Source organism: Lonchura striata, chromosome 4, assembly GCF_046129695.1.
Source record: "Lonchura striata isolate bLonStr1 chromosome 4, bLonStr1.mat, whole genome shotgun sequence".
Lineage (NCBI taxonomy): Eukaryota > Metazoa > Chordata > Aves > Passeriformes > Estrildidae > Lonchura > Lonchura striata.
Genome location: NC_134606.1, coordinates 62,401,070 through 62,423,839, shown reverse-complemented (window position 1 = coordinate 62,423,839; position 22,770 = coordinate 62,401,070). Strand labels below are relative to the sequence as shown.

The window sequence follows — 22,770 nt, the reverse complement described above, 5'->3', positions numbered from 1 at the left end:
AGCTGCATTTTCATAACTTTACGTTAGACATTAAAAGCCTGAAGGTGTGCAAGCTTTTCATTGGCTGGCTCTGAGTTCTGTATTACAAAGCTATGTGTAATTCTGAGATCTTTGCAGGATAATGGAAGAATGTCACTGATAGGGAGTGCCAGGCTCAAGAAAGATGGGCAAAGCCCATAGCATGACACCAGCACAGTGTTTTGATCCAGAATTACCATGTATGTCAGGCAGAGAGCTGGGATGAAGGGTTGTCCAAGCATCAGAGCGGAGCTGTGGCTCCAGGGGCCCAAGGTTCAGGACAGGGGGAATCTTCTCTTCTGAAAAGTGGGCAGGACTGCAACTCCCTTTACTTGCTGACTCACAGGTGTCCAAACACCTAATCCAGAGGTACTCTGGATTCCACTTCTGGTGTCTGCAGGCAGATATTCTGTCACAGCTGAGAGTTATTCAATTTGTACAGCTCAGACATAAATGGATGTGAACATTCATGTGAAACATTCCTGTTTCTTCCCCTTTTCGTTCCTCTGAACAAGGCAAGGTTGCATCAAGTTGCCTATCTGTACTTTCAGCATCCATGTGAAATGGAATGTGTTTGCAAAGAGGACTGTGATAAAGATAACTTGCTTTCTCTCTCCCTCCCTGCACCTGAAGTGCAGGTGGGTAAATCTCGAATGCAAACATGAGCTACAGAAGCCAAGAGCAGCAGCTTCTCCTAAGCAGAATCTCAAGATAAGCTGGAAGAGAAATGGATTTCTTTCTGTGGTCACACTGGGCAGCACAGTAGAGATAACAAATGACTTGAAGCATATGAAGAAAACACAGCTTCTGCTTGCAAATATAAATCACTTCATTCATGAAAAGGTATGAAAAGTAAAAACCTTAAATTACATGGTGATTCAAGTTACATTAACAGCATAGTGAAAAGAAAAAGTGATGTTTATCTTATATCTGCAAACCTCCCATTGTTTTCCTCATTAGCCCCATGTAATTTTAAAGTAGCAACACACGAGTTGCATCCTGATTTGACCTTAGGAGCCTTGCTGTTCAGCTCAGTGGTTTCCCTGTAGAAACAGAAACTGACACTGCCTCTCTGGAATTTTCTTCAATCAATATAGTATGGCACAGTACAAATTATACAGCAAAATGATATTAAAGAAAAGCTCATCTATTGATACAGTTGGCTAGAGAAACAGATTTTTATTTAAGAGCTTTCAAAATATTTTTTACAAGTGAAATGAGACCCTGTGGAATGAATGGTGTAATTTTTACTTTTAAGATGCAGACATTCTTTTGAGCTGATTTTAGCAGTGTAGAACTCTTTTGTCTTACAGCCTCTGTAGTAAATAACTGTTATAGTATTTCTCAAATGTGGCTATATAACAGTATTTATGCATATATTTTTGTAATTTTTAGAACAAACCCTTAGAGATTATGTAGTGTGTGAGTGCAAGTCTATAGGAGCCAAACTGTTAATTTTCCTGACTAGAAATATTAACCATACTATATCAAATAACTGCCAGGAACAATTCCCCACCATTCCCTGTGACTTCATTTTAATTGATTTTTTTTTAAACTTCCAGCTTCTGAGATTTTGTTTACTCTGACAGAATGTTTATTAAATGTGTAAAAAGAAAATTGTTTTGTAAATTGTTTCTGAGAGTGCTTTTATCTTCCGTAAATTGGTGGCTCATTCAACATTTTCCACCTACCTTTGTTTTCCACCCCTGTGCTCTGCCTCATTTGTTTCCTTATTGGATTTGGTGATTAAATACTGATCAGCTGCTGGTCTGATCAGCTGTGCATATTGCTGCCTTTTAAACATTGTTCATAAACACCCTGAGGACAGGGTGATAAACAGGGTGGGGGTGTTGAGTGGCACTGTTTGATCTGTTTTACAAATGATGGGGAGCTCCACAATGAGCATTTGCTAAACTGGTCATTGAACACAGACCTCTGAGTTACAGCAGAAATTCGTGACAACCAACTGTCCAAAAGGACTCTCAGTTGGGAGATTTACATTGCAGAGATGTAGTTGTGTTCAGGCCTCTGATCCTAACAGAGAATTGTTAATGCTTTTATTTTAGGGCTTTTTTTTTTCTGTATTCTTCTCTTTTTCTTTTTCCTTTAAGATACTTTATTTTCAATGATAATATTGTACAGTCTGTCATGCATTGCTGTGGCAATCCATGAGGAAAATGGAATTTACATCTGAATCTAAATGATTATTTTCTCTTTGAAAAGCAGAGATAACATTTGCAAGTGCTACCTCTGAACAAAAAGAACAAATCAGGATAGTAAAGAAAATTGTGTAAGGATTTAGACTGTATTTCAGTTGAAATATCAGACTATTTGCTGGGACATATCATAATATTTTGTTTCCACTTGAAACAAGGATTTCTGAGTAACCAAGTTCTGGGAAATTACTGGAAGTGCAACAGGAACAAAAGACATGTTAAAAGCTGGTATTTTGTACAATGAATTCATACCTTTTGGTAGACCTCTTCCAAGGACAATTTAAATATCTTTGTTGCTGGCTTGGATACAGTAATGCTGGTCTGATAACACTGAGTTTTTTTGCTGTCAAGATTTCAATACATTGAGATTTTTTACATATATTTACAGTATGTGTGATAATATTATTTCAGGAATATAGTTATCTGTTGAAACACACAATTAGCTTCTCGTATGCTTTGTAAAGTCATGATAGGTACTTTTCAAATTTTCAAAGTACCTAATTTGGTTTCCATGGGATTTTAATTTCTGAGCTTCTTATTCTATTTTTGTTTGTTTTAAATGTTTCTAGACACCTTTGTCTGTCTTTAGTAATTAGGTATCTTCAAGAAATCCAATTGGTGGGAGTTATGCATTTAAGCCACTTGATAAGCTAAGGAGCAAGGTATAATCATGATGAGCTTTATTTCACTTTGTTTTCAAGTGCTTGGATTTGTTGCAACACTTGAAGGCATTGCCTGGCTCTTTCTTCCAGCTGCTGATGAGTTGGGGTTTTTTTATTGTTTCTGTAATGTAAGATCAGGTTCTTGAAAGTGATATCCAGTCATTGGTAAAATACCTGCTTTTTATTTACCTAAAATTTGCCAAACCCAAAATTTACCACATTTTGGCAAATGACATGCTTGTCACTATGTGTAGAAAGTAAACACAGAGCTGCTATTCTCAGGGTGGCAGCAGCTGTGAGCATGCAGAATAGAGGAGGATTAGGCACCACTGGCATTTTACTGATGTGTTATTTAGCAGTTTCAGGCTTGTTCACACTTAGATTATGAGATTTTATACTTCAGACTCAAACTCCAAAAGTCCATTCTGCTCTGGTAGCACCATGAGTGCTTGAACGGTTATGGGCTCTACCATTTACTTGTCTTTGGTAATATTGTTATTTTCTTTTTTTTTTTTTTTCTTTTGGTGGTTGTTTGTTTGGTTGGTTTTTAGACTTCATTCATGCTGTGATGTTTAGAAAATGCAAAAATTCTCGGTAACTCTAGGCTCATCTTGCCTACTGTCCTATCTGGCTGTTCATTCTGACCCAGGTAGAACAGGTGGATGCAAACAAGGACTGAAAACTTCCTAACTTCAACAGTACAGTGGGATCTTGAAGGTCTTTTCTAACCTAAAAGGTTCTGTTACAATAGGATTTTTCTGTGTGCTGTGGGGACAACCATTTACAGCTTCTAGCTTCAGAGCCCAAGTTAGATCTCTCATGGGCTTTAAATACAGAACCTTTCTAACCTCTGTGCTTAAATTATGTTAAGGGGTTGAATATCTTCCTCACCAACACGTTTAATACAGTAGGTTCTACCATAGCATAAATCGATAATTGCTTATTTTTCATGTATTATTATAGTTATAGAAATAGGCTCACATTAGTTGGGTTTTTTCTATAGTTTGAGTAGCTTTTCAGATTTTTTTGCATTTCTAATTTCTCAGCACAATTGTATTTGATAGTTATATCCTGAAAATTATTTCCTGCTTTTTTTTTGTTTGTTTGTTTGACTGGTAAAAATACTAGCCATGAGAGCCACAATAAACATGTTTGTATAGCAACTGGTAAAAGTTGAATTGAGTGGGGCTTATGTCATCAGCTGTCAGGGCTGGAGAAGATGAGTAGCTAACTGAGTAAGTAAAGTGTAACATTACCACTGACGGAACATTTCTTACCATTAAGCCTTCAAACTCTTATTCAGCTGTCAACACATGGGCACTTTCTGGAGCCAAATTCTCTCACGCTGTGCACTGCCTGCAGCTCGCCTGGAGCTCAACTTTGACTAAAAGTGTTGATTTCGCTCCTTTTAGCCTTGTTCTCATTTAACGTTAAAACCTGCTTAGAGTCTGCCTTTTATTCTGCAAAGTACACACGGGTGTATCATCCCTCGCACACTTCTGATGTGGAGTTAAGGCACTCAAAAGATATGCTAGTAATCTTAATGAATAATTGATTAGAGAGGAGTCTGGCAGTGTTAATTGTGAGGTGCAGCTGAGTGAATGCCAAAACAAAAGCTTCTCTAAATGTTTCCGAAAACCTTGTAAAGTCTTTAGCATTGAGCAACAGGGTCAGTGCACTGAAGTGGAATTTAAAGGAGGTTCTTGAATGTAATGGATTTTGACTTCCCTTTGTCATGTGCCTCAGTGCATCATTGATTGATCACTCATTTGTTAAATCAGCTGTATTTTTTTCCATTTGTCAGAGCATAGACACTTACTGCAGCCTTTTTCCTTCTAAATACGAGTTTCTTGTCTTAATAAATCATAGGTGTAAATTAGTTTTTATCTAAGGTGATCAATTTTTCAAGCAGGAAGGCATGTGAAGATGGTCACAGGGTTACGTATTGTAAGCTTTTATTTTCTTAACTATTAGGAGGGAAGGGAAAGACCAGGGATACATTTTAGCTGAAGCATCGATAATTCATGTCTTTAAATTCAGCTTCCAGCAAAAATACTCAGAAATTATTGTATTTGGAAAGCTCTAAATTGTGTGCATTGAAAGAGTAATTCAAGGTACCCCATCTTCAGTCAGTTGTTTGAGAAATGAGCAAAGGAAATGTCAGGGTTAAGGAACAATCAGTGTACTGTATGTTTGCAGCAATGAGAGATGCTCTTAGATTAATGGAAAGGCTAATTACCTGGAGTATGCAGGACCACTGTAGATGCTGTGCATACCTGATGAGAGTTCTGACAGCAGGGCAGAAGAAAGAAGACCTTGAGAATATGCCAAAAATACCCCTTTATGTAAGCAGATGCTTATACCCTTGGAAGAGAATAGTCACTTACCCAGAATGGTTATTGCTGCTAATTATAAGAATTCTATGGATGGGCCATCACCTTCTGAGAAATGTACTCTTATGGTATTTAATACAGCAGTTACTTGTCAAATCTGGAAATGTTCATCTTGATAATCGCTGCTTGCTGGATAAATGACCAAAGCAGATTTATTTGCCAGTTGTCTGAGTGAGTTGCCAGTAGTTGTCAGGGACTGAAGATAAGCTAATGTTGGGAGTTTTTTCAATGTTGATACTAGTAATGAAGTTAGAAGGTGTTTCTTGGTCTCATGATTAAGTAAGAATTATTGAAAAAACATATATATGACAAAAAATGCAGAGAGCCTCTGTGTCCTGCTGGGTGTAAGTTTAAATGTTAGCTACTTGGAAGTCAGGTCCTTGAAGGGTTATAGTTTTAATCTTTTTGGAAAAGATTTTGAGGAAGACAGAAAGGAGTAGAAGAGAAAGAGCCTCAAGAAGACTAGGGAAGAGAAAAGTCTGAAGTTGACAGAAGAATTTGAAGCTTCTCATTAGCATAGAGTTTAGCAGTGTTATTACCTAGATGTAATTAGAGTGAGGACGGGTGAAGGAAAAATCCTCAGGTCTGACAACACCTCTTTTGAAAAACAAACCTTCCTGCTAGGGGCAGAATGCCTCCTTTCTCTGAGAGGAGCTGTAGTTGCTCAGCAGCATCATCAAGGTTGGGTCCCTCATGAGTAGCACTGTAAATTTACCATAGGGTAATTTTAGATGTCGATTTGCTGGTGAGTAGAATGACAGTGTATTTTTGGTGAATCCTGATAAGCAATTAAATTATGACTGTGATTTGGTAGGGATGTTTTGTTTTGCTGGCAAATGCACTGCAATGATGCTGCTGATGCTGCTAATGCTGCAGAGGTTGTTGCCCCCCCAGCAGAGCCCCTTGCTCCTGGAGCCACTCCGCAGGTAGCTCAAGCAGCTGGTTTCACTTTTGTTACTGTCACGCACTGGGGACAGTTTCCTTTCTTCTTTCTCTGGTTCCCTAGGCTCTATCAAAAGTGTGAATCTAAAACAAAACAAAATAAAGCTTCAGTCCACATATTTGCTCAGCCTTTACATGCACATTTTCCTGTTTTGAGTTCTTTTAAACTGCAGCTATCAGAAAGAATAAAATAGTGCATCACCTAGTAGAGTATTGAAGTGATCATCCAAGCAATTTTCTTCTCCCTGAAGCCAGACAGCCAAAGCTTTTTATTACTGACTGACTGAACTTCCTGTGTCTGTCTGTCTAGGTTGCTAGGCCATCTCGTTGTCATGATTTGTGATGTTAGAGGCTTTTGATTGCAGGCAAACCAGAAATACTAATTTAAGTGTAATATTTACATTTGAAAACCCCTGTTATGTAAGTTATATAGAAAATAACTCAGCAGTTTTATCTTTTGTGTGTGTGCATGTAAAACTCTAGTAGGCATGTGGCAAGCAATCCTTCAACTCTTTACTTATGTACCTTCTGGGTAAAACAGTGTGGTTAAAAAGGAAAAAAAAGATAATGTCTTCAGATAGTTTGCAGCTTAGGAACAACCATCCCAAGTTATTGTTACTTTTAGCCCTGTTTCTGCTCTGTGTATGAGGTAGCCTGATATCCTTTTTTGTCTGATGAGAAATGAATGGAATGATGGCATTCTGGCCTTTTAGTAATAGGGCCACACTGGGGTGTGGTGCCAACCTGTATTATGTGCATTTGCACTGCCTGAAACTGCTTTGGAAAAGAAATTAAATAGTTGTGTGTAATTGAAAATTAACAAAACAGGTTTTTTTGGCTTTGTCACTTGTGTGAGAGTGTACAGTAAGACTTCAGTACAAAAGCCTTAAAGAAATTGTGGCTTTTTTACATGGAAATTACACCTAAAATGAAAAGGGCTGACAATAAACTGGTAGTAAATGAACTGGTGGGTATGGATCTGTTCTCTGAAGAAACATATTTTTCATTCCTAGGCAGACAGGGGGTGTATTTCTCATTTTCAATCAGAACCAATATTGAACACCAAGATGAGGGTGTTTAACTCTTCCATGATGTGGGTATTGAAATTGCCATGTAATGGGTAACTATTAGTTGTTATCAGGTAACACTGAGCTGAGTGATGAGCTGGTTTTGTGATTTTCACAGTGGTAGGTGGCAATGATGTGTAATGTGTTATTAGGTTGCGTATCACTGATTTATGTTAGATCAATGAGGCAAACAGAGCATCTGAGAACTGCTTTAAAAATTGTGTCAGTTACTTATCTTAGTATGAGTTAAATCTTGCTGCTCTCCCTGCAGTTCCCATGTTCAGGGTAGGGATGGATAGCAAGTGATTCAGTTCAGTGTCAGACAACTGTGGAGAAGTCCAGTCTGCCACCAACCAGGTGAAAGAGTTTATGGCAAGTCTTAGGCACACAAAATAGGGCCAAACAAATCTCTTGTTGGTTAAAAGAATGCTAGAAACCCCTCAGTAAAACTCAAAGGCTTTAGGGTTATGTTTTGTCCCTTCAGCTAACAAGGCTCTGTGAATGTGAATGGTGTATCATTTAACTGAGTAATTGCAAGGGATTCCACCTTTTAAAGGAATATATTCTTCTTGTAGAATGAGAATTATTCTGGATCCAGAGGACTGAGGCTTTTGTAAATTTAAGTACACATATGGTCTAATCCCATACTGTGAATTCCAGCCTTGGCAGTGGTTCTTTGGGAAGACCTGGGGCAAAACCTAAGGAGTCACAAAGGAGCCACCTCTGGAACTGTGGTTCCCTGAGGACAAAGTAGACTGAAGACTCTTGCTCTGAGAAGAGGAAGGTAGAAATCTTGGATAACATCTTTTAGTTGTTCTCTTGTTTTACCTCCTGTAAAATATAGATACACCTTCCAGGTTAACACTGTCTTGCCACTTGAGCTCTTAGGAACTGATATCAAAAAAAGCTTTTGTTGTGGGGGCTGTGAGGGAAATATTTTCTCTTCCTTTGGTTCCATCTCACACACCAGCTCCCTTCCCTGCCTAGACACTCTCTGCTAGACTAGGACTGTTTTGTTTTCAGAAACAATTTTCTCCCTCTGGAAATATTCTGTTATGCTACTGAATCAAAGACCCACATATCAGGGCAGATGATTTAAATGCAAAACCAGTATTCATATCAGAGAGGGGAAAAGCAGCCTCCTTCTGATGGCAAGCTGGAGTGGCACAACCCATACAGGAAATGGAAGTACAAAGCCAAGTTTTGTTTGCTGCCCTCCTCCCCCTTTTTTTTTTTTCCCCTCTTCCTGTTTGTTTTCTTGTTTGGTTTTTTTTTTGTTTTGTTTTGTTTTTTTTTCTTTGTTTTTTTTTTTTTAAAGAAGTTCTTTAGGATGCTTCTGCCTGACTTTTTTACCTTTCCAGTGTCAATTGAGCAATAGTGTGATACTGAAAAAAGGCCATGGTCTTTTCTTGAATGCGAGATCTATATCTAGTGAAAAACACACCAAAAAATGAACCTGTTTGAAGCAGATGGATTAAAAAAAAATATCACAAGATGCTCCAAGGGTCATATGGATTGATAACAAGAATGAGGTTTTGGGCCATTCTACCACATATGAGACCTCCCCCCCTCCAATTTTCTTGTTGCAGATGTGCATATTCAGCACATTAAAATGTGTGCTAAGTCGATTGTGTGTTCCATGGGGATATTCAAAACAAGGCAGAAGTTTGTGCTGCCAAACCTGTGTTTGGGCAGTAGACTGGAGGAGGGGATCTGAGCACTCACAAAACCATGGAAAGATGTCACTAGAAGAAGAGAACTTTTTACTGACTGTTAGGATTTGCAAAATGAAATATATTTAGTGTAGTCATGCTGAAGTGCATTTGGAATTCGAATTGAGAAGCAACTTTTTCTGCTATGAAATATTTTTGAAATTCTTTATATAGGATAAAGTTTCTTTTATAAGTAAATTATCTCAATCAGTTAGTTTAAACAGAATCACATTTCTGTGGCTTGGGTTTTTTTTAACCTTAGTGTGCACTTATGATTTTGAGGCAGTTATTTTATTATCTGCCACAGAAAGCTGGTTTATGGTCCCTTTTCCTTATTCACAGTCATTAATAACATATTCAACCCATGTACGAACATTCAGCAATTTATGCACACTTGAGCTCAGCTGAATACTGTAGTATCCCACTCTAGCCATTAAAAATAGTTATCACAAGATAACATTAGGTCAGAACACAGAGCAGCCTGGTTAAATAGTATTATTGATTGCTGCTTTCTGAAGATTTTCTTCAGTTTTGTTTAAACCAGCTGCTTTTTCTTGTTACTGGCTTCTAGAAAAGAAGGCCTGACAATGTAATCTGAATTGAGATGTCTTGCTTTTGATGCCAAGTTGGAAGTTCATGTTTATATAGTTTCATTTCTTACATAAATTAGCTCAATTTGTCTAGTTGCAGGTTTTTTGAAGACAAGGGTGCATCTTCAGCTGAGTCTTCCAAAGTGGCGAACACATACTCATCTACCACAGAAGTTAATGTTTCTGTTAATTAAATATATTAATGCAGGACCTTTTCTGGAATTTATGCTGATGTAGAAAGCAAGAAAGATTTGGGTTTACTACTGGGTTTTCAATCAGTTTAGTTTGTGTGTGTCCTGTAGACATTTTGTAGTCTGCCACCCACCCTCCCCAGGGGGTGGATTGGTGGTGTACCAGCTGGTGTGTTCTGTTTGTAAAATGTGAGATAATCATTCCTGTAAGACCACAGTCATAATATCTGTAGAAATGTATTTGGGAATATTTGAAAAGAAATAATAAATACAAGTACCACCTTTTTTTTTTTTTTTCATGTTTTCTAGCCCATTCATGAGGATATCCATATTTTTTAATAATGCCATTGCTCTCACTGACTGTGTGTATATGCATTTGCATGCATTAAGTTTCTTCTTCAAGAACAAAATTTATTTGATATTGAACTTGCTGGATTCCTGAGAAAAGAAATCCTTTCTCCCTCTATGTAAACTGGTATTTGACTCCTTTTGAGTATGTATTTGTTATCTTAAAATAGAAAAACCCTCTCCTCCCTGGCCCCAGAATTAACATTATTGTTGAATTCTCAGGCCTAGGAGAATACTGGCTGTATTGCAAGCGATTTTCTAATTTATATGGCTGAGGAAAACTGTTCATTTAATACAAAAAGGGTTAATCATATTGCCCCTTTTAAAATACCACTTTGCTTTGCCCTTCCTGCATTTGCAGAAGAAGACACAATCAAATGGCAGACCTGTGTTTTTGTTCCTTTTCAAAAATCCCTGACAAGCCCATGACACAGGCTACTGCTGTAGCTGTACATTTCTATTCATTATTGATGACTTGGGGCCAGGCAGGCAGCACAGAACACAAGCAATATAGATTACCATACTGGGGGCTGGGTTTGGGGGGTTTGTGTCTATGCATGGGCTTCTGTGAATTTGGGTTGGGTTTGGCCTTGGTGCTGAGTGGAAATTCTACCTAAGAATAACAGTGGAAACAAATTAAATGAGCTTTGTCATACATTTTATTAAAACAATTCAGGGTACTTAGACTAAAGATAAAAAAATGAATGTATCAGTGAGCTTGCTCTCAAACAAATTGATAATAGCTTAACTTTCCAGACTTGGGAATGATCTTGAAGGATCCTGGGTGATTTGGAGGGCATTTCTCACATTACAGAGTGCTGGTAGCAAGTTGGCTGATGAGACATTTTTTCTGATAAAGCCAATGTATCCTATGTAATTCATAACAATGATTACAGACAAAGTATGCTGTTGGTTTGATTTGGGGTGAGGGAGATAGTATCTCATTTCATGGATAATGCAGACAAAACCTATATTTTGGGGAAGTAGACAATTATGCCAGCACTTTAGTGATAAGTTTTAGGTGGTATTTCAGAATAGGAGGTCATCAAGAGACCTTTGCAATGCTAAGACAGTGTTTTAGTACTACTGATGCATAATTAACCCTCACAGGTTTTTATTGGAATAACACTCCTGCCCATTATATAAAGTTTTATTTTCTTGCATGTGCCAAGGAGGATTTTTACAGTGTTTATACTTGCACTGTTTGAGGTTCTTGGCTTGAAGAAGAATGAAGGAGATCAGAGTTTAAATAAACATAGTGTTTATGTTAACAAAATGTGCTTTGCTTTATATGTTGGTGGTGTCTTTATACAGAACCTGTTCTACTTGAATAGTTTTCAATTACATGAAAAGCTATAGAAAGAACTAAGTACAATCAATTTTGACAACAGCTTAAAACTGCTCGTTTCTCTAGAATTTGCCATAGCTTTTCTCTCAGGTTTCTGTAATCATTCCTTTACGCTTCTGGGTTTTTTTACACAGCTGATCATCATGGCAGGAAAAGTAAATGTACAGACTAGTTTCTTCAAAGTTTCATTAATTCAAAGCTTATTGTATCAAAATAGTTTTTTAAACGGCTGAAATAAAATGGTGTCTGTTAAAGGATGGTGAGGTCCAGTGCTAAAGAATGATAGCCTCGTGAGGACCTTGCCTGTTGGAGCTTGGGATTGTTTCAATTCTGTTCTACATATAGAACCCTTTAAAGCAAGGCTGGTGCAGAACAGCCTTTGGGAAGGAGAGGCAAGAAGCCTTCCAGTGGAAGAGTGGCACTTAGCTACTCCAAAAAGCAGTGTCAGTCAAAGCAGAATGTTTACTTAGTGTCTTCCTTCCATTTCTGTGGCTCTGGTTTCTTTTGTTGGGGCTTATTACTCTTCAATGTGTCTCAAAATACAAAATCAACTCTCTGGCAAATTGAACAATACAATAACTTGTTTTATGAGGAGATTGTTTTCCCTGGAAGGTCCCACAGCACCATCTAGTGCCATCCTGTCCTAGTGCCACATGGCTTTGTGGGAGCAGAGGTGCTTAGGCTGGCATGCTTTGCTGGGAATGGCTTCTTACTAATTTAAATTAAGATTTGCCTGTGACTTGGCATAGATCCAAATACAGGGGAACTTTAGATTCTTTTAAACTTTCTTCTTCAAGAAAACACTTAAAAATTTGGTCAAAAATTACCTTTTCTTGTGAAGCATGTTTGTTACTACATTTTTATTTTCTCTGTACAATACAAAGGAGAAAGTGGCACATCCTTAACACTACACTAATATACTTTGCACTTAAAGTACAGCCCAACACATATATTTAGGTTTATTATATCCTTATTATATCTTAAACCCTTTTTCAAGGAAGGGCTGGGCTTACAGCTACAGATACCCTAATCCTACAAGCTCTGTGCCTTTCTTCCTCAGTCCCACTGAGGTTGTGCTCATGTGGTGTGGAACCTGCTTGCAGTGGTAGAAATCACAGGATTATGTCCAAGTGATTTTTGCAAAGATAAAGGGGTCACTCTGAAAATAGTAAGGGTGTGGATGATTGAAAAGTTTCTTCTCACTTTTATGTCTCCTCTAACCAAGGTCTACTTAATGCCAGTGTATAAACCCCTATCCTGACATATATGAATCTTAGTGATCTTGTTCTCTGCTGACACCCCATGAGAAATTTATTTGAATAGGAACAGGCAATGGTTTAATCAGCTGGAATTAGGAAAAATATTTGCATAGGATGAAATTTTAAAATGCTCAATTGAGGTGGAAGGTAAAGGAAAGGAATAAAGTCTTGAGGCCAGGAGTGATGGTCAGCAAAAGCAACTGAAGAGGAAAAGGAAAGAGGAAACTGTAGCTCCAGCAGGCTCAACAGTATCCTTGAATTCACTGAAGATAGCAACAAGATAAATGTGTTGTGCAAGAGAGGAGGCAAGAAAAAATTGCAGGAAGGTGTTACAAGTGTGGTGGATTATGGCTTGATCCTGTTCCAGAAGCGTGAGCAAAGGCCACTGGAACCTCCTCGGTCGCACACAGAGCTGTGGAGCTGCTGCGGAGAGGGTGCAGCACATGTGAAGTGTGGCCAGAAGCAGCACCCGGGATCCCACCTGTTGTAGGAGCCCTGCCAGCCAGCTCCTAGCTAACTGATGGTTTCAGATCATTTGATGGAAGTGGTCATTTCCACCTCTAAATGAGATTTGCGTTGTATTTTGTGCATCATTCCAGATATTACTCCTGTATCACCTGCGAAGCACCAAGAAGTTTTCCTAGTTACTTTAGAGCTTCAGGGTCCTTACTGCCGTGTCCTGAACTGTTCTGCTGCTGTGTAAGAAACACATTTCTAATGTGTTTAAGATGCCCTCTGCTGGGAAAGCCAGGCAAACTGGGCTTATCTCTAGTTTTGCCTTTCTAAAATACCCTTTTCATATTCTTGGCTTAACGCTCAATCTGATACCAGAAAGTCCCCCCTTCAACCTTACTGAAAATAATGTTCTATCCTTTTGGATTTATTCTTTACACTTCATGTGTGACAAGTGTGGTAGTTTTACTGCTGGTATTTCAGATCACGACATTTCTTGTTTCTCTGATCTGTTTTGTTGAAAGAACTGAACTCTGGCTGCTCACATTCCTTTTGATTCCATTTTTTCATGCTTGTATAAAATGTAGGCAAGAGGAACATCTGCAAATAGTAATTATTAATAAATGCTGGAAATGTTTTTGATTTCTACTGTTATCTGATGCTGATAAGTTTTTAAATATCATCTCATCATTTGTTTTTTTTTTAAATTAATGTCCATTCCCACAACTGGGGCCACGAGATTAATACGACAGAACAAAGGTGATGCAATGTCTGGAACAACTCACAAAGTCTGCTGCAAAATCTCATAGTTGATATGAAATCTGGTTTATTTTGCCCCTGCTGATAAATCAAAAGCCATTTTGACATAGTGCTTCTAATTTCACAGTTTTATTATTAAAATCTAATATCGGCCTAATTAAATGAGTTACAGATATTGTCGTGGTTTTTATTTCTAATTATAGTTGAATTAGGGTTACATAGGAATTGTATTTTTGATTTTGTATTGTAGTTTGTAATCTTGGTAGGGTGCAATATTTATCTTTTTACCAAAAATGTGTGAATTTAACTTTATATTCTTTTCAGTATCTTTTCAGATTTTCCTATTATTTATTATGGGGAGAATGGGTGTATTAAGCATCCTAAAAAGCATCAGTTCATAAGCCTTTGTTCTCCCTAGATTTCAGAATAGCAATTTCATATAGAACAAGACAAAGAGCTAAATTACATATTTTATTTTGAATAATTGCAGTTGTATAAGCCTTCTCAGAGCAAACAATGTCATTAGAGTAGCTGACAGAAGAGGGAGGAGTCTTACACTTGAAGTTATTTTGAAAATAATTGAATTGAAAACAAAAGGCAAGTAATTATCTGACACCAGGGGCTTCTGTGATGTCCCTGGGGGAGCAACACAGGGGCACAAGTTGCATCTTGGGGAAGTGACTGAAATTACAAGAATATGAGAAAGCTGTAATTTAATCTATGAGATTGCAAGAGATAAATTCAAACATTTATGTAATTTACATGGGGACAAAGTGAGAAACAGGGAGAAACATGTTTTATTGTGGAAATCAATTTCAGCCTCTCAATCAACAGAAATTTGTCATCTCTGTTGCCATCTTTGAGTAAGTCAAATGAACAGCATAGCTTGTATAGCCATGCTTAGAAAAATATTAAAAGCTGCATAAAGAACCCATAAATAGATAGTCTCTCAAGGAGGTTTCTGCAGCCACTGGATCCAAATACCAAGGCACTGAAATGTTTTTGAAATAATTTCAGTTACAAACTTGAAATTTACCTCCTCAAATTATTTAGTACTTAAAAACTGAGAGATGTAAAATTCACAGCTGCATCTGCAACTGTTATCAGGCCCTTTTCTGTTATGCCACTTCTGCATTCAGTGCCTACTTGTGGTTTCACAAGAACTTGCCTGGTCCCAGCCTGACTTTTAGTGTGTTTTGCCCTTCTGGTTTGGAACCAAGTCTGTATATTTAGCATAGGGGATTTTTTTCTTCATCTGTAGTTTCTGTCAAGAGGTTCTGTGTAGTTCTAAAGCTATGAGGGGACAGGTGGAAAAAGGGAGAAGACAGCTAGTTGCTGAGGATTTTGGTGTGTGAAAGCCATGTTTTAGCAGATTCATTCTATATATGATATTTAAAGTTAAGATTACTGCAAAGCAGTATGACATGGGAGTACACTTGAAATCAGTTTATTTGAGATGATGAATAATGTGGTATCACAGGTAATAAACAGTGTATTTACTCAGGGGTGATGCTGTGAAGTGGAACTATGGAGCTGTGATCAGACTGAGGGGTGAGGGTAGTGGGAGTCTTGTGCTCCTTGATTTGAATCGACTGAGAGTTGGTTCTGAGTCCTGCTGTGCTCTTTATAATTTCTGTAAATTCCATCTTCTAGAGGCAGGGTTCCTTTTTAAAATGTAAAACATTATAAAGTTGTCTGCAAACTTGTTAAAAATAAAGGAAAAAGTTTGAAAACACACTTCCATAAACAAAATCAAGGGAAAAAAAAATACATAAGAAATAACACACATTTTGACATTAAGTTTCACTCTTATTGTAATCATAAAAACTACAGTTTTGGGTTTGGAGCATTTGTTTATTTGTTTGTTGGGTGGTGAGTTGGGGTTGCAGGCCAGGGTTTTTTGATGTTCTTAACTCTAAGCAATACTCTAAGCAACTGAGCTAATTGTGGATTGTTTTGGCTGATCTTTCCTTTCCAAAAAGTGCCAGCAACTCTTGAAATAAAGTCATGTGAGAAACACTGCCATACACAGAAGACTGAAGTTCCTTTCTCATTTATGCTTGTCTTCTGATGAAATTATTCAGTGTTCATAAGCTGTTTTCTCACAACTTATCAGCAGCATGGAAATGCTCCCTGTAAGATTTTATGTAACACTGCTTACACTTCTGCTTCTTTTGTGTCCTGCTCTGATGAAGCATTCAGGAACCTCTGTAGCATTAAGCACAAGTAGGTAATTTATTTCAGAAAATATACGTTTGTTCAGAACCTTGGTTACAAACCCCTTTTTTTCCTTTCTAGCTCTGGTTCTTTAGACAAATCAGATGTGACTTTGGTTAAGGTTTTTCTCACTAGCAGTTGCCACATGTGTGTCATATTGATGACCTGTAAGAATGATGAAAAATTGCATGGGAAATTTGTGGGTAAAGGAAACTAAGGAAAGTTCACATGTATTTCATGCCTCATTACCATAATCTCTACTTGTCTTCTACCATGTGTCCCTCTGGATCTGTGCCCACCTCCCTCTTCCTATTTGCATAATTTCATTCTTAATGATTTGCCACCATAGTCTCAAATTCATTAGGTGGCTTCCCTTCCCTGTCTGATTTGGCAGCCAATTTCATGTATTGATTTTATATATTCTTTTGGAAGATAAACACCTCTTAATACCTGCTCTACAGCAATGCTGTACTGGATGAAACCTATAGAAAACCTCTTAGCAACTTTATCTAATCAAAGCAAATAACAAATGGATCTCCAAGTACATCCTTGATGTTTACATGTGGGTTCATGTACATGCTTGCACACACAAACCTGTATTTAAGCTTTCTTAAATAAAATTGGTTTCATGATCTTTACTGTGGGGAGATGTTTCCAAGTATCTGACTCTTCAGACTCCTATGTTGTATCAATGTCTCATGTCAGGCTGATATTTTTTTCCTGCCCTTTCCACTAAAATCATTGAAATATATTCAGTCAGTCTTTCACATCAGAGGTGTAAATGGATTTCTTGAAAGTTTTTCTGCAGATAGCAAATGGCAGTCACTTTACAACTTTGACTCCATTGTGGGCAGCAGTTGGGAAGCCTAACACTCCACCCGAACTTTGAAGATGCTAAAACTGTTTAATGACCTTGCATTCTCAAGGGCAGATGCTCAGCTTTTGCTGGAAGTGCTAATCTACAATTTGTTTATCTCCATACACTATGTATTTGACAGCACTTGCCTGGAAAGTAAGGCAGGGAAAAGCATTGTCAGATTTAGTTCCATTTTCCTCTCTGATGGTCTCAGTGTCCAATGGACTTTGAATAGTCATCTTTATTTTAATTTTTATTTTCTTTTGTGCTTCTCAGCCAGTTGCAATCTTAGAAAGCAGCTGCAGGGCCAGTGTCAGACTATTTTCATTTTGTGAAGCCTCCGATGTAGAGTGAGCTGAGCTCTGGAGTACCTGTTTTAATCCACATTTTCTTTGTTCTTAGTGAATCAGACTTTGGGCTTTACCTTCAAAATGTAAATTGTCTCCTGTATTTTCTGTCAGTAGGCTTTCAATTCGAAGTGCTCTATTTATTATTCTTTAGTGGATATGAATTGAGATGCATCACATAATGCTCATGAGCACATTGAGGAGCATTTCCTAATGAAGAGGTGATGTGTCAAAGCAAGGTGCTGTGTGCAGGGAAAGGTAATGCCTTTTCTTAGACACATGCACCATGGATGGGTAAGCCCTTCTTCATATGTGGAACAGGAACCTGAAGAGAAGGCTTCAGCTCATAAAAGCACATCAGTGTTTTCAGGTTAACCTATAGATGGGTTTTACATCCCCAAAGTCTGTTCTTTAGCAGTTCCATCAGTTGGTTTGGTAACAGAGGTTCCCTCCCTGAATAAACTGTGCTTTCCTTGCCCCTGTAAACCATCAGCCACCACTGCACTACTGACAAAAGAAAATAAAAACCTTTTGGTTTTAATGTAAACCTTGTGGTTTTCCAAACTGGCACTCCCAATCAACATAAAATATTAGCATCAAATTACTCTGATTCAGCAACAGCATCTATTTTTTAATATGAACTTTTCTGTTCTGTCAGGTAATTGTTTAGCTTCCCAGGGAATTGTGTTGCAAATGGAAAAGTTCAACCTTGTAAATTCTTTCTGTGGTGAGGCAACAGGAAACCCACTTCTGATTATTAAGATCACTGGGTTTAACAGCAAAATTTAGTAACAAATTGCTAAAATTGACCTTTTGAATGCTAGATTTGCAGTATGCTCATTCAGGAATCTCTTTATGATGTATAGGAGGATTCTCTTGCTCTCCACTTACAGAATTACAAGAAGTGTTACTGTCACAGAGGTGCAGTTTCCTTCTGTGGCACATGCTTTGAATTAGCAGTGGCTGTTGCCGCTTTGTTAATATCAGTAAGCTTCTAAAGTAATTAAGTAGCAAGTCACAGCTCCCATCCCAAGGAGGAAGGATACCATCTTGATTTATCAACAAGATAAAGAGAAAGGTTGGTTTGGGTGGTTTTTTTTTTGTTTGTTTGTTTTTTGTTTGTTTGGTTTTTTTTTGTTTGTTTGTTTTGTTTTGTTTGTTTGTGGGTTTGGTTTTTTTTTTTTTTTTGTAACACAGAAAACCTCACTGAGGCATGAAGCACATAAGAACTAGCTAATGGTGCTGAATCAAGGAGTTTGTTCAGGTTCAGAGGAGAGCTGGCTGTGCTCTCAAGCTGGTCCTGTGCTCTCTTCTCCCTACACTCAGTGCTCAGTTGGAGTATGGGGTGCTTTCAGATCACCTCCTGCTCCATCTATGCTCCTCCTCACCTGTGCAAAAGCCTGAAGGTGGAACTCTGCTGCAGTGATGTTCTATCATCCCAAAATTAGAGGAGGCTAAGGGCACACTCAGGCACTTGGTAATGTCTGGTGGTATTAGAGGTGTGCAGTGTGGTTGTCAATGGGGAAAGGGAAGAAGGGCAAGGTCTGGCTCAGGTACTCGTAGCAGCCGTCCCTAAAAGCTGGAGTTTGGTGGCTCTGATGCAGTGGCTGTGTTGTCCCTGCATTACACAGATCTTGCAGTCAGTTCTTCCTCGTAGATTCTGATGTATGCGTCAGTTCAGCCCTTGATGCCTCCTCCCTTCCTCAACTTTTGTTTCCTTCTCTCCAGCTGCTGTACTTGAACACCTATATTTCTTTATATCTGTTATCTGCATTTTGGTCTAGACCTCCTGTAAATAGCGAGTGACGCCCTGAAGCAATTCTTACTGCTTCTACTTCTCTTTTCAGTCTTTTATGATCTATCTCAATTGTGACATTTGCAAAAAGATAAATTATTATGGATAGCTGGGCTGTGGGGCAGTCAGATATGGCATGTATTATTTATTTTGAAATATATTTTTAAATTCTGTAGAAGCCTCAAGTTACACAGCTTAACTGTTGCCTCCTTGATCCTTCCTGTTTGCTATAATTTGTGGCATTTATTTGTTGCATTTTGTTTTAGGAACACAATAGGAACTCTCTTTGGTAGATAGTCCATCTGGATCTGTGATTTTTTGTGGACCCAGAAAGCAAATACGAAACTAGTTGTTTCAAGTTTTTCTTTATATTTTCTTCCAAGAGATTGAAGTAAAGCCATGTTACTCAAGGTTAAGTGAAAAGTAAGGGACAACTTGGTTTTTTTTTGTTCAATTATTTTTCACTTGTAGCTATATAAAACATAAAATAAGCACCCTCTTAGATAAATGTGAGCATGTTTTGGACCTTTGTCCTTTAAAAATAATTTGTGAATAGCTGAGAAGCTAGCTATTTCTGTGACCTATCTGGATGAAGAATAGTCCTGGCCTAGAGAAGTTCAGAGCCACCTCTCTGAATTAGCATGCATTAAATGATGGAATCATTTTATTGAGCAATAATAAAATATTGAAGTCAGATGGAAGGATGATGGGGAATTGCTGTTTGCAGCTATGAAAGTGATGCATGTCATGTTAACTCCCAACCCAAACAACTCACTCTAAGATTTGCTTTCATGAAACTTAAAATCCTCTATTTTGTCCAATCATCAGCTTTAAACCTGTTCCTTGTCAGTGAAGACAACAAATCTTTTTGCTTGCATCTGCCTGGGGGATCTGGAAAGCTGAGGTGGTCCTGTGTGATTAAATTAGATGAAAGACTTGCCTTCTACCAGTGAGACATGAAGTCTAATCAAGTGAAATGAGTTTTGAGATCTCAGCTCATTTCCTTGGGGAATATCTGCTTACATTACACAGTCACGACACCTAATTCATCACAGTTGATGCAGCTTCTGCTCAGAAGAGGACCTGGGACTGGGTGGCATGGGACTTGATCAAGTGTCTCCCTAAGGAGGAGCTGCTTAGTGAAGTTAAGATACAACACACCGAGGGGACAGCTTTAATATTACTTTTTTTAAAAGAAATGATCTATATTTCTGTGTATCAGAATATACATCTGTATATTTTAGAACAGAGGGACTTAGATGCAAAAAGGTAAAAAAAGGTATTTGGTACTGAGTTTATAAAATGATTGCTGCATAAATGTTAAAGAACATGCTCAGTGAAGAGCAAAGTTGAGCTTGTTACTTAATTTCTATGATATTAAATGATGTTTGTGTATTTCCATGTACTATGGTAAGAAAGTAAAGATTTTTCTGCCTCCCTGACTAACAGTGTTTTGTTTTTTTTCTTCCAGGGCATTGTTATAACTCCACTTCTGCTTTTGCTTTTTGTAAGTATCATGATATAATATATTTTTTACTGGGTAATCTTACACCTATTAGCTGTTATGTTTAAGATGCAAGTTTGGATGGTTTTCATAATGCATAAATAATGAAGAAGATTTTTCTGGTCAATATTTGAAATTAGCTGCCTCCCAGGAAGGCCATCAAAATGCATCATAGTGTATGCAAACGCCACCTACACTTAATTCTAAAATGGCCAAAGGCTGTTCCTCTTACAGAAGTGTAAAATCAGATGCTGTTAGGCTGGTTAAAATACAAACACTTGCCAGGTAAGGAGAAAACTCAGGAGAGCTCTTGGAGAGCTTTCACTTGTAGGAGCTGGACAGGAATGCACTGATCTGAAGTGGACAAGAACAACTGGAAAAGCATGTCTCAGATAAACAGAGCCTTGCTTTTGGGCAGCTAAGCCCATGGGTATTTTTGTGGTAGAGACAAAACAGATTACTGGAGCATCACTAAATGTAATGCTGCTTCATTCCTGTTAGTTCAATTGTTACCCTTCAGTGAGGGCCTTGGATCCTTGCAGCTCGTGGTAGAGAGAAAGGGAGGAGACCAAGCTTTATCTTCATGTTTTATAAAGGCATGGATATTAGCATGCAATGGAGAGGCTTTTGCAGGTGTGTGGTGGTGTTTAGTAAATCCCTGGTCAGATAGGAAGTCTTGGTGCTTGAGGATTTGCTGGCATAACTGGTGTGGTGTGGTGCAAGCTGCTGAGGGCTGTGGCTTTGTGAAGAGCAGGGAATATAGACTGGAGCACTTCAAGAATTTCAAGGAAGACATTAATTTTCTTTTATATTTGTCTTTTTGATGGCTTTGTATGTCTTGGCTTGGAAAGACAGGTGTCTGCTAAGGAAGGCAGGAGCCTCCCCTGAAATGGAAAAATGTAGACCCCCATCCCTCTGAATTGTTATAAATTTGAAATTAAGGGGGGCTCTCAGGCAAAAATATGGGAGCAGGAATAACAGTTCTTTATTAGGGAAGAAAATAAAAAGATAAAATAAACAATGCAGTAAACCAAAACAACACTGACAGAGTCAGAATACAACCTGACACCCTATTGGACAGGGTGTTGGCAGCAGTCCAATTGAAATTGTGACTGCAGTCCTCCTGGAATGTCAGGTGTGGTTCTGTTGGAGCAGTGATCCTGTAGAAAAGGGTGTAGTCTTCCTTTGAAGATCCAGTGGAAGAGGCAGCTGTTCCTCTGGGAAATCCAGTAGAGAAGCCATGCTGGTGTTCCAGAAACTCAAGATTATATGCAAGTAGGAATACTTGGCTCCTCCTACTGCGTGGAGCATCTCACAATGGCATGCTGCAACTTTTATCAGTTATTCGGGTGACACTCAATAGGCCATTAACAGCAGATGTCACCTGGAGGGAGGATTGGTTGTGGAAGAGATAAGGAAAACTGCTCACTTAACAGAAGACAACTGCCATGCAGATGGCAAATGGAATACATCTTGCCTTGCAATCTGGGACAGTAAGTCAGCACACTGGGGAGTGAGGGGAAGTGAGAAGTTGGTCTGAAACAATTTGTAAGTGGCATGCAAGGGATGCGCTGTTTACAGCAGGGATGCTTAAGCAACATATGGGCTATATATGAATATAGCAGTATAAACTCGGATAAACAGTACTGGGAGAGTGGCTGTAACATCAACTACTGCCTCAGAATAACTGTGTGGGAAGAGTTTTATTTTACTAGAACAAATTGTAATTCACTGACGTAGCTATGTTTACACACAAACTGCTTTGACCATATTGTATATATTGATACACACCAGCAAAGCTTTCTCAGTACCCCTGGGACTACAGACTTACTGTAGGTTGAAAAAGATAACTTTCATTTAAAAAAAGACAGGTGTTTTGTTATTCTTGTACTGAATATGTTGATTCAGGATGATCTGCTTTGCTGTTTTCCAGTCCTCTTCTCTCCTGTATATAGAAGCTGTTTTTTCCACAGTCATTAATTTAGAAACCTGTGCCCTTGTTTCTAAGTGAAACTTCAGCTCTTTTTACTCTTGCTCACTGGCAGCTTTCCCCATGCTCTACCTCACTGAGTTTGGTCCACTGATTAGTCAAA

The 22,770-nt window shown here is 38.2% G+C and overlaps 1 protein-coding gene across 2 annotated transcripts in view; it reads left to right on the top strand.

Annotated features, from left to right (window-relative positions):
- Positions 1-22,770, top strand: part of SLC10A7 (solute carrier family 10 member 7) — a 137,881-nt gene that overhangs the window by 69,426 nt on the left and 45,685 nt on the right. For both annotated transcript variants that reach the window (XM_021549314.2, XM_077783012.1), the window contains exon 6: positions 20,645-20,680. In XM_021549314.2, coding sequence (XP_021404989.2) covers positions 20,645-20,680 — 36 coding nt within the window. The remainder of the gene's footprint in view (positions 1-20,644; positions 20,681-22,770) is intronic.